The sequence below is a fragment of the Ostrea edulis genome, chromosome 6 (genome assembly GCF_947568905.1).
Source record: "Ostrea edulis chromosome 6, xbOstEdul1.1, whole genome shotgun sequence".
Classification (NCBI taxonomy): Eukaryota; Metazoa; Mollusca; class Bivalvia; order Ostreida; family Ostreidae; genus Ostrea; species Ostrea edulis.
Window position 1 is genome coordinate 67839241 of NC_079169.1, and position 12967 is coordinate 67852207.

The 12967-nt window shown below is 35.3% G+C and overlaps 1 protein-coding gene across 1 annotated transcript; it reads left to right on the forward strand.

Annotated features, from left to right (window-relative positions):
- Positions 1 to 94: 94 nt before the first annotated feature.
- On the forward strand, positions 95 to 9765 carry LOC125648171 (ras suppressor protein 1-like). Its single transcript, XM_048875116.2, has 9 exons — positions 95 to 298; positions 3300 to 3350; positions 5223 to 5290; positions 5435 to 5487; positions 5706 to 5824; positions 6247 to 6329; positions 7844 to 7958; positions 8265 to 8397; positions 8833 to 9765. Exons 1-9 carry the CDS (start codon positions 190 to 192, stop codon positions 8915 to 8917), a joined length of 816 nt encoding a protein of 271 aa, XP_048731073.1. The 5' UTR covers positions 95 to 189; the 3' UTR covers positions 8918 to 9765.
- Positions 9766 to 12967: the final 3202 nt, after the last annotated feature.

A 12967-nucleotide genomic window follows, 5' to 3' on the forward strand; every position in this document is an offset into this window, starting at 1 on the left:
TACACTAGACCTACTTTCTTCCTTTGAATACTAAAAATTTTAATGAATGAGAATTAGGGTAAATATGTAGATTTATTTTTAACTGGTGTATAAGACTATTAAAAAGTGCTGTTAGGCACTTCCGGAATAAATATTTCCTAAATAGGAATTCTACAAATACCAGGTTAAAGTGTTTTTAAGAGCCTAAAGATGTCGAGCAAAGTAAAGAAATATATTGATGAATGCAGAGGAGATCAGAACAATACGGAATTAGACCTGGTTGATAAAGGAATTGCGAATCTAAACATACCAGGCCTGTGTAAGTTTGACAGTTAACAGTCAGGAGTCAACAATTTTATCAATTAATCCGGGGAAGATGGACCCCAAAGTAAAATAACAACAGTTAACTTTGCGGATGTAATAATTCTACTGTTGGTATTTCATTTTATGCCAATTTCTCTGGTTTATTGATAATATCTCCTACTCCTTTGCACTGATTATAATGCTTTCAACTTTAATTTCATTCATTTCTGCAATCAAGAAATCATAGTAATGTTTTATACCCAGATCTGCTCATTATCATAATGATCACAAAAGTCAACATTCCCTTAGAGAGGTCAGACAAGGTTTAAAGGGTGGGGGTGGAGGACTAGGGGCAGCAAGTACCGTCAGCTACCAACATTATACCGTGACATGGTCAAGTTTTCTTTCTTCCCAAAAAACCATCAGAGACTGGAACAATTAACCTGCCAAAACATGTCAAAGAAACCAGCTCCAAGGAACAGCTAGCTAACACCATTGCTGCTTCCAACAATCTGTTAGGAATTTGGAGCTTTAGTTTTTCCTCCTTGTAAATATATACAGTATAATCTGTCTAAACCGGCTATGTGTGGTTCCAAAGAAATTGGCCGGTTTGCACTGAGTCCGGAGTGCAGAATGTTGACAAGAATGAGAGTTGCTTCCCTTGTATTCACTATCTATGCATACGTGTGTAATGATTGCTAACGTTGTAATATATCACAAAAGAATTCAAATTGTAAAAATATAAATGTCAGTGTTTTATTGTCGTGCTCATTTGAAAAATTCAATTTTTATTAAACAGTTTAAAATTTGGGAATTATTCGCGCAATTTTCTGTTGGTAAATTGTCGATTTCGTCTACATCGCCGTTATCAAGTGCTACATTATGAACGTTCGTCAAGTTTGTGTAATTGTGTTCGTTTAAAATTTGTCTTTCCCAGCTTTCATTGTAAATGTATCGCTTTCAACTGTCTCAATTTGTGAAACGGAAACTAATGTAATGCCGAGAGATTGACCGAACATTGCGAGTTGTGCTAACTAATTGCATATCATCACTGTCTGACTCACCGTAGAGCTCCGAGAAGTCCACGAGGGGAAACCCTGCTTCTTTTGAAAACATAACGGGATTGTTGCCAATTTTATTTCATTCCAAGAATGTGTCGAATACATCGATTAATTGAACTTTGTCTTTTAATGTCAGTTCTCGTCCCTGTCATTAGGGGGAGGGCGCCATTACCTCGTGCATAGTGCTGTCATAATTGAAAAGTGCACCCCTAAAAATCAGGTTTTATTTTAAACTGATCGCAACTCATCGCCAGTTGCACTCTTTTACTTACCTGAGACACCCTTTGTGTACACCGCGTGTGATCGACCGAATACCGACAGGTTGGTCATCGTGGGGTGGCTGGTTTCAATGCGATAATTAGAGCTAATTACGAGCAGTTGGGACCTTGTGTACACCGAATACAATTGACCGCAACAATTAGGGTGGTGTGTCATCGAGGGGCCGGTTTACACAGGATAATTAAAGTTAATTGATAGCAGTTGGGACTTGGTAAGCCGGCCGATATACAGAATACGCAGTATCCGGAGTACAGGGAATTATTGATAAAGGATTTGTTAAAGAAATGTTAGGGACTCATGATATTTTGTGGCCGGAATTGACAGAGCGCCGGAGTACTCAGAGGCCAGTTTGGACAAATTATACTGTATATGAGGCTTTTAGCTGTGTTCAATGTGCTATTAACACTCAGCTAATGAGGACAGAACTCTCAAGGAAGAAGAAGTCAAAGGTTATCAGTCTTCTCAGACATAAATGAAAACCAGTTTCTGGATATGTCTTAATAGAAAAGTTAACAGTTATGGTTAGTCTATTATTATAATAACAATGGAATTTTATCTAGGGCAGATCACCTGTGCACACATTTCCTAGAATAAAGATGATTCTTGTCTATTGTATTAGGGAAATGCTTGTCAGTTGTATCAAGGAAATGTTGAAGATATATCAGAATTATTAATTGATTATTGGTACCGGTAAACAAAATGAATTGATTTGGAACATAGTATTTAGTTGATTTTGTATTGTATGTGCATTTTGATGGCGAGTGAATACTCTTACAGTGCTGCAATTTGACAGACAGTGGAATTCAAATGACTATATGTACTTGTGAAATACACATAATTTTTAAACGCAATTGAAAATATTCTTCAATTAAACATATCCTGTCAGTCATTTAAACAATAAAATGCTTTCTCTGTTGTTTCATTGGGTGATGAAGGTATATAGCTAGCATTGCAGAAAAAAATTCATAACTCGCATAAATTTTTTCTGCAGTGATTGCTACCTTCATCACCCGATGAAACATTAAAGAAAGACATTTTATTGTTTATAGTTATATTTTTATGTATTGTTTTAAGATATAAACTAGATTTAAGTACTAAAATATCATATGGTTGACCCTTTCGTTACGTTAAACCACAGGACTCTGAAGTTTTATCAATGAAATTAGAATAGAAAAAATATACACCATCTTCTATTAAAAATTTTAATAGAAGACAGTGTATTATTTTCCTGATTGGATAATTTTTTTCCCGGATTTCTATTTTAAGTCAATTGATAAAACTTTAGACTTCTGTGGTTAAATGGAATAGCCAATGCACCCTTTGACCTTGATGATGCTCCATATTTAGTAATGATTACACAGACAAGTGGTGCTAAAAAAAAAAAAAAACAGATCAAGCTAGTAATTTGCAACAAACATGCATTCATTATCGCAGATGAATTAAAGCAATGTCAATTTCAAAAGAAATATAAGAGAAATGATTAAAAGTGAATGTAAATATATGAATTGATACTGGTTTCAAATTCCCTCAGAGGTTTATATTTTAGGTCGGTATTGGATACACCTGAAGCAAGGGACAAGTTGTCTTTTGCAATTTGGTTTTGTAACTTAAAGGCTACAAGTTGGTCAAGGTATAAGTTGACAATAAATTGATTATAAATTATATGTTTAATTTCAGTGGACTTGAAGCACTTAACTAGATTAACACTGTCTCACAACAAAATCAATGGTATGTATAAATGGAGAATTTTCATGCCCCCGAGACCAAAGATCGGGGGCATATTGTTTTTGTCCTGTTTGTCATTCTGTAATTCTGTCTGAAACTTTAACCTTGCTAATAACTTTTGAACAGTAAGTGATAGAGCTTTGATATTTCACATGAGCATTCCTTGTTACAAGACCTTTCTGTTGGTACTTAGCCTTTTCACCTTGACGTTTGACCTACTTTTAAAAAAAATTGACGTTGGTCATAACTTCTAAATGGTAAATATTAGAGCTTTCATATTGTACATGAGCATTTCTTGTGACAAGATCTTTCTACTGGTACCAAGATATTTGTCCTTGTGACCTTGGTCATCTTCAGAATTGGCCATTATCGGGAGCATTTGTGTTTAACAAACACATCTTGTTATACCTATTAAGCTATTATCATGAATTACAAGTATTCTATTTACCAATATAATTTATTGTTAGCTTACTTGAGCCCTTTTTGTCTTGCATCCATCTGTCCATATAAAGCTTACTTTACATTCACATTTCTTTACTTCTCCAGAACTACATGGGAAATTTCATCCAAACTTGCCATAAAGCACCCTTGAGTAAAGGGGATTCAAAATATTTCTAATGAATGGTCATGCATACTTCTTTCAAAGGGGATATAATCAACAAGAACCACTGGATCAGAAAAGACAAACTTAAATGTAAAAGCTTCCTTAATGAGTGGAAATTTAAAATTGCTTGCATCTTAGACCCCAGGAGTAAGGTGGGGCCACAATAAGGATCAAAATTTGATATGGGAATATATAGTAAACATTCTTTAAAAAGTGTCTTCTGATGAACGACAAGGTCATAAATTTATATAGTCATGAATGTTAATAGGCAAGTATCATCAAGTAGTGCAGATTCAAAGTTGTTGAAATCAATTACCTCAGGGGTAGAGTGGGACCACATTAGGGGATTAAAGTTTTTGCTTGGGGATAAGAACAGCAAGATCATGATAAATCATATTAATATGCAAGCATCCTAAGGTAGTGCAGATTAAAGTTTTTTTCAAATTTGTGGCCAAAGGAGTATAGGGTGCTGCCACAATAGGCAATTAACATAGAAAAACAAAGTTTCATTTGGGAATTTATAGGGGAAAATCTTTAAAAATCTTTGTAAGACCTGTTAAGCAGGGTCATGATTAAACGCAATATCAATGTGCAACCATTCTCAGGTACGGTAGTGCAGATTTCAGTTATTGAAGTTATAGTGGGGGGGGGGGGGGGGGGGGGGGGATACAAGATACAATTTTGTATGTAAAAATCTTCTCAAGACCAAACATACACATCTAATTGTATCGACTTTAATAGGGAAAAATTTAATGGTGTTGATTGTTTTCAGAGGGACTTCATACACAAACCCCTTGGCTATACAAGTCTAATGACAAATTAAAGTAATGCAAATATTTATCAAATTCATGTACATCATTTTTGATCTATTAATTCACAAATACGATGTTTTGATGCTTATTTTAAACATCAATTGGGTGAAGGTAAACATTGAACAGTTGTACAATGTACATATACCTCGTGACCATTCCTTCATTCTGAGGGTGAATTATTCTGATTAATTGATAAGAAATGGGGAGGACATTATTGGAAGCATTATCATAATGCTGAAATATAATTGTCCAGATCCTAAATTTTGTTCTAAAGTAGCAAAGACTCATGCCTGCATGAGGTCCCAGTGACTTAAATGACTGTCAGTGAATTAGATTAGTTTGTACAATGTACCGGGACATATATTTTAAAAGTAAATACTACAGTATATAGAGAAGTAAATATTATTTTTAAATTCATAATACATGTGAAAGAATATATATATTAAACTGCTCTTTCAGAGGTTCCAGCCAATATCACAGAACTGATAAATCTGGAACATCTCAATTTATTCAACAACCATATAAAGGTACACATACACCTAGATTCTAACTGGTATAGTACCAAATCATTGTCATCCTATCTGATTCATGTTCGTGTTAGTAAACTGCTTCAAAATGATTTTCTATAAGATCACGACCATGTTTTAACTGATATATTTCTTCCGCTACAGGAGTTGCCCAGTACCTTGAATTCGTTGATGAAGCTAAAAATACTTAACCTCGGGTGAGTCTCTTTCTCGTTATTAAACTTATGATCTGAGGACTGTTGATAGGTCTTGAAGTCCATAGTTTATATTTCTCAAGAGTTACATTGTGTATGATACAGAGAATTAATGTGAACTTTATGTACTAACAGGCTGTCTGTAACAGATGATAAATTGAACACATTGTTAATTTGTTAGATGTTTTACTGTTATAATGTGTGATATCCTTTATTACTAGAATGAATAAGCTGAATGTCTTACCCCGAGGGTTCGGGGCGTTCCCGGCTCTGGAAGTCCTTGATCTGACCTACAACAACCTCAGCGAGAAATCTCTCCCAGGAAACTTCTTCTGTCTAGGTATAGATCAATTAAATACTGTAGATCACTTCTAAATGCGAGACCGTATTTTTTGCTTGGATACAATGATCATGATATATTTGATAACGAGACACAACTTTTGCGAATCTTTATTTATTGCTCAAGTCTTCCATGCAAGAGTTTATTTGTAAAAAAAATGTTGTAAATGACTAGTCTCATGAAATTATGCGTAAATAATGTTCTCGCAAATACATGTAAAATGTGATTTACAGTATGTACAGGTGTAAATATGAAATGTGTGAAAAATTTTAGAGGCAGGTGATATATTCTTGATTTTACCTGGAAATGTACAACTGTATGATCTATACAACACATTCATGTATTAAACCTTCTACTCTTTCTAGACACATTAAGAGTTCTGTACCTAGGAGACAATGATTTAAACCTTCTACTTTTTCTAGACACATTAAGAGCGCTGTATCTAGGAGACAATGATTTTGAGAGTCTGCCTCCAGAAATAGGCAAGCTAAAGAATCTCCAAATTGTAAGTACCTACCTGTGTAAATGATACGCAACATTTAGTTATTTCTAATCAAGTATTATGGTATTCATATTAATGATTGAATTTCAAAACTTTAAAGAAATTACATGTATTTATAAAACTCTCTCTCTGTCACAAAATTTAACAATGAAGCCCTTGTAACTCACATTAATTATGGACTGCCCAGTTAACATATCATCAAATAATATACTATAGTGCACTGTAAAGAATTAAAGAGATATCCGTATAAATTGAATATCTCTCTCAGTCATATCAAAGGTATAATTATACTGTATTCATGGTATTTTTTAATCTTTCGGTGATACAGTGAAACCTGTCTAATCTGACATATACTGGGATACATTAAGTACAGTGAAACCTCTTTAATCCGACATACACTGAGATACAGTAAGTACAGTGAAACCTGTCTAATCTGACATACACTGGGAGACATTAAGTACAGTGAAACCTGTCTAATCCGACACACACTTGGAGACATTAAGTACAGTGAAACCTGTCTAATCCGACATATACTGGGATACATTAAGTACAGTGAAACCTCTTTAATCCGACATACACTGGGAGACAGTAAGTACAGTGAAACCTATCTAATCCAACACACACTGGGAGACAATAAGTACAATGAAACCTGTCTAATCTGTCATACACTGGGAGACATGTTTTGTCGGAATACACAGTATGTTGGAATAAACAGTGTAAAAAAAACAATGAAAGTATGAAACTGAGAATGAAAATAAGGGTCAGAGTGTTCAGTGAAAGATTGCACAGGTGTCAGATTAGGCAGTTTTCACTGTATACACAGGTGTCGGATTAGGCAGTTTTCACTGTATACACAGGTGTCGGATTAGGCAGTTTTCACCCATCGTCGGAAACCCATGGTCTGTCGCACTTCTTTTAAAAGTTGGTTTCCGACGATGGTTTTCATTGTATCTTTAAATAATTGGAGAACACTACTATAATTTGTGTGTAGGTTGATTTGACATTGTTAATGGCATTGAATTTGAGAGCAATCAAGTTACATGTAACTCCCTCTAATTTAATACATTATCGTATGACCTGCAACGCTTCAAACCAGCATACTGTACTTTGTGAAGCGTGTTAGAATAGACGTAGTGTATTTATCAAATTTTATTTACGCATTGTTTACAACTGCAACACATGCACGAGTAAATGACTATCATTACAATTTATAAAGATAACATTGGAAATGTGAATACCATATATCTAAATGAATTGTAGAACTTTATATCCTTTGATTTGAATGTATTTTATTGTATATAATTATATATAAAAAAGGATCAGAAGCAAGTTCGTACAAAAAAGTAGAAATAATTCAATTAATATAGATTTGCCAAATGGAATTAGATCCCTCTAATTTTAGTTTCATGGTAGTATCCTCAAATGATTAGATTCCAACTATTTGAATATATGTAATGTTATAAAGTTAAATTGGTGTTTTATGGTTCCTTTTAGATCTGTTCAAACTTTGTTTTCAGCTATGTTTGAGGGAGAATGACCTGGTAACATTGCCAAAGGAAGTAGGAGATCTAAATCGCCTCAGAGAGTTACACATCCAGGGGAACAAACTGACCGTGTTACCACCAGAAATAGGTACCAGTCAAAATCTGTGTGTCATAGTGACAGCAGGCTTTGTAATATTACTACCAGTATATTACAGGAATGAAAATAAATTTTACCTATGTTATACACTATAACCTAACTTGCGACACTCCGACAGTTTATGCTTTATAATATTCAAAGCTGAACTGTCTCAGGAATTAATTGTGTAATGCTGTTCAGTTAAATAATAATAACCAGCAAAGTATGTTACAAGTATATGGGGTTATAAGTTATGATTTCACTAGGTGCATAATACACTCCTAAACTGAGATTGTAGTATGTTACATTTGTTTATAGGTAATTTAGACCTTGTGGGATCTAAGCAGGTCTTCCGAGGGGAGAATAATCCCTGGGTTACACCAATAGCTGACCAGTACCAAGTGGGCGTGTCTCATGTGTTTGACTATATTCGATCAGACACCTACAGATTGTAAGTATCAGTCTTAGATAAACATGAACACTATAATACTGTAGCTGTTGTTATTTCAATCTCAATATATGCTTTGTATATCATATTGGAATATCATGATGATTTTAGTCAAAGGCCTTTACATATTAAGCTTTCATTTGAATGAAATACTGTTGAATCATTTTAATTCGTGGGGGCCAATGTTCCTGGGCAAGCAAAATATTGCTGGTTCATAGGGACGTGATTTCGTGGGTAAGCGATACCATGCCACTAGGAGAGATAACTCAACTTGGTTTAAAAAATATTCGAGGACACCTAAATTCATGGGTAAGAATGACCCACGAAATCCACGAACATCAATCCCCCGTGAACAATGATGGTGCCACAGTAGACTGATACTTTTGTACTTTTTTATATTTTTCATTACCACAAATAGAGATTCAAATTTCTTTTTAGTTTATATGGTCGACATATTGCGGCAGATTCTCCACCTTCATCAAAGCCTACAGATAAATCCAAGAAGATCAGTCGAATGGGTTAGAGTAGCGAACCAGAGAGAGTGTGTTGTACCGTACTAAACACAAGTTTTGTATTGTACTGTACTCCACACAAGTTTTGTATTGTACTGTACTAAACACAAGTTTTGTGTAATACTCAAAGTCTGTAGTACAACATTTAACAGTAACAAACAAGATCATTCTTCCAACAAGGAAAATTCAATGCGATGTGCATTTTAGACTGCAGATGCATTTTAAATGAAGAAAGACTTGTGTGGTAGATACTCTACCAGTGGTGCTATATGGTAAGGTGTCCAACCCTGAAGATGTGATACTATTGCATTTCCTATATACATGTAAAGCAATAAATTCTGAATAGCAATGTAACACACTTAAACTGTCTGCCGCGGATTATGAAAGCTTCTAGTTCTTTCTTGTTTAGCTGGTTATCAGTGCTCGTCTTCCATGACTCTCTGTACACAAACGTACCTTGTGAATCATTGAGCAAACTAAATACATGTATATTATGTGTGTTCAAATTTATTTATTCATCATTCTCCATTTTCATTGGCTTCCTCAAGCACTTTTCTACAAGGCAAAACTTGTATGCCCTAGAGACTTATAAATGATACCCAAGAGTGCAAAATATCCACAGAAATGTGGTACTCTTTGAAAGACAGGTTATGATTAAGATTTATGATGCAATATAAAATGTTCTAAAGCAAAAACTTTAAACTTTAAACATTTGAATTGAGTTGCCTTGAACTTGTCAGTAGGTCTAGTTAACATGCAATTTATTATATACTATTTGTTTTCAATATGTACATGCTAATCATATGTAGAATTGATATGTACCTTCTACAATGTATATGAAATAAACATTTATGCTTTTTTATTTGTGAGAGTTGATCACATGTGATCCAAGCTGCCATGTTGTGGAGGATTTAAACTAAAGTTATTGTTTTTCATTTGAATTGATTGATTGTATCTCGTTTAACGTCTCTCTCGAGAATTTTTCACTCATATGGAGACGTCACCAAGACCGGTGAAGGGCTTCAAATTTAGGCCTTTTCTCAGCACTTACAGCCATTGAGCAGTGAGGGTTCTTTAGTGTGCCACACCTACTGTGACATGGGACATCCGTTTTTAAGGTCATCTCAGAGGACCCGTGACATTCACACCTAATGCTGAGCGTTTGGCGATGGAACTGTCACTACCTGTTTTAACGACTTAGGTTTGTTGTGGCCGAGATTCAAACCCCGGCCTTCTGCATGCTGGGCGAATGCTCTAACCTCTAGACCACAGCAGCAGACCAAATCAAAAATTGACAAGAAATGTTGGTAAAACAGTATATGCCCCCCCCCCCCCCCCTCCCGTTGCAAAATTGAAAAGGGTTATACACATGCACCATTTAATTGACAGTAGTGCCAAACCAATTCAAGATATTGAGCAGACAATATCTTCCTATGTCCATAGACTGGATTGATCATGTGACCTAAAAATCAATAGAGGTCATCTACTCCTTATGTTGTACCAGTGTACCAAGTTTGGTTTCAATCAAGCAAATGATTCTTAAAATATAGGAAATAATATATTACTATGTTCAGTTTGAACCTTTACCTTTGACCTCAATCAATAGGGGTCATCTCCTTAAGATGTACCAGTGTACCAAGTTTAATGTCTGTCAAGCAAAGGGTTCTCAAGATATTGTGTAGACAGTATTTTACTATGTCCAGTTTGACCCTTAGCCTTTAACCATGTGACCTCAAAATCAGTAGGGTTCATGTCTATGTCCAGTTTGACCCTTTGACCTCAAAATCAATAGCGGTCATCTACTTCTTACAATGTACCAGTGTACCAAGTCTGATGTCTGTCGAGCAAAGGGTTATCAAGATATTGAGCAGACAGTATATTCCTATGTCCAGTTTGACCTTTGACCATGTGCCCTCAAAATCAATAGGGGTCATCTAGGTTTTTCAAGATATTGAGCGGACAGCATCTTCCTATGTCCAGAGTAGATTGACCTTTGGACCTGAAAATCAATAGGGTCCTCTTCTACTCGTAGCCAACCCACATATGAACAAGAGATGTTTGTAAAACACATGCCCCCCATGGTGCAAAATTGAAAAGGTTTATACACACACACATCATTTAATTGATAGTAGTATCATCACTTCAAAATAATGAGCAGACAATATCTTCCTATGTCAAGAGTGAATTGACCATGTGACCTAAAAATCAATAGGGGTCATCTACTCCTTGTGCTGTACCAGTGTACCAAGTTTGGTTTCAATCAAGCAAATAATTCTTAAAATATAGGAGACAATATATTACTACATGTATGTCCAATTGACTTTTGACCTCAAAATCAATATGGGTCATCTTTTCCTGAAGATGTACCAGTGTACTAAGTTTGATGTCTGTCAAGCAAAAGGGTTTTCAAGATATTGAGTGGACAGTATTTTACTATGTCCAGTTTGACCTTTGACCATGTGACCTCAAAATCAATAGGAGTCATCTTCTCCTAAATATACACCACTGTACTAAGTTTGATGTCTGTCAAGCAAAGGGTTCACAAAATATCGAGCGGACAGTATATTCCAATGTCCAGGTTGACCCTTGACCTTTAAACATGTGACCTCAAAATCAATAGGGATCATCTTCTCCTGAAGATGTACCAGTGTACAAAGTTTGATGTCTGTCAAGCAATGGGTTCTCAAAATATCGAGCGGACAGTATATTCCAATGTCCAGTTTGACCTTTGACCATGTGACCTCAAAATCAATAGGGGTCATCTTCTCCTGAAGATGTACTGGTGTACCAAGTTTGATGTCTGTCAAGCAAAGGGTTCTCTAGATATTGAATGGTCAGTATATTCCTATGCCCAGTTTGACCTTTGACCATATGACCTCAAAATCAATAGGGGTCATCTACTCCTTAGGATGTACCAGTGTGCCAAGTTTGATGTCTTTCAAGCAAAGGGTTCTCAAGATATTGAGCGGACATTATATTCCTATGTCCAGACTAGATTGACCCTTGACCTTTTGACCTGAAAAACAATAGGAGTCCTCTTCTACTCATAACCAACCCACATATGAAATATCATTATCATCAAGTGAATGGTTCTCAAGATATTGAGCGGACAACATGTGGTCTACCGATCGACCGACACACAGGTGCAAACCAATATGCCCCTCTTCTTTGAAGGGGGGGGGGGGGGGGGGGGGGGCATAAATATGATAATGATCAAGTGAATGGTTCTCAAGATATTGAACAGACAACCGAAATGCGGGCATAAAAATGTGTATCATTAATGAAGTTCATAATTTTAACAATCTGGACATGACAATATGGCTTGATCTGCAAAAGGAACTTTTCATATCAGATTTCAAACATGTACACTTGTACATGAAAGTTAATTCATGTATGAAATGTGTCAGTCTAAGTTTACAATGTCATGCTAAAAGTACTAAAGTAGATGGTACTATATATATGTGTATGAATGGAGCTATTGTACCAAAATCAGTGACCTACCATTCATTCATTGATTGCTCCAGGAAGTTTTAAGTATACTGCATACAGTGAAACAATGTTACAGTAAACACACTAATAATGAATTCACACGTTTGTTTTAAAATATTACATCGTTTCATGAATGACAAGAAGTACTATAAATGTAAGAAAGTAATAATTACACAAATGTGCCACTCAAAAGAAATTTTGATGGTGATTTTTCTATAAAATTGGACTGTTGTTTACAAATCTGACACATGATCAGTGCCTCTCTTTCGCTTTTTCCAAACTGGTGACCTCCGAGATCAATGCACATCGGTGATAACGAGCAGGAATTACTGACAGGATGACAATGATTCCTGAATCGACATTTTCTGCTGATTTGATGAGTTTATGGCTTCAGATTCACTCTGATTCTATTAAGTTATATATATTCAATCACAAAGATGTTAAATATTTGTTCTTTCATTTTTCAATTTATTTACCATCAGTTACAGCTTGTAAAACACATTATGAACTTATTGTGTATAATGAATTAGGTTTACAATCAATCAAAATTGTTTGTCCCTAGTACTTTGCTA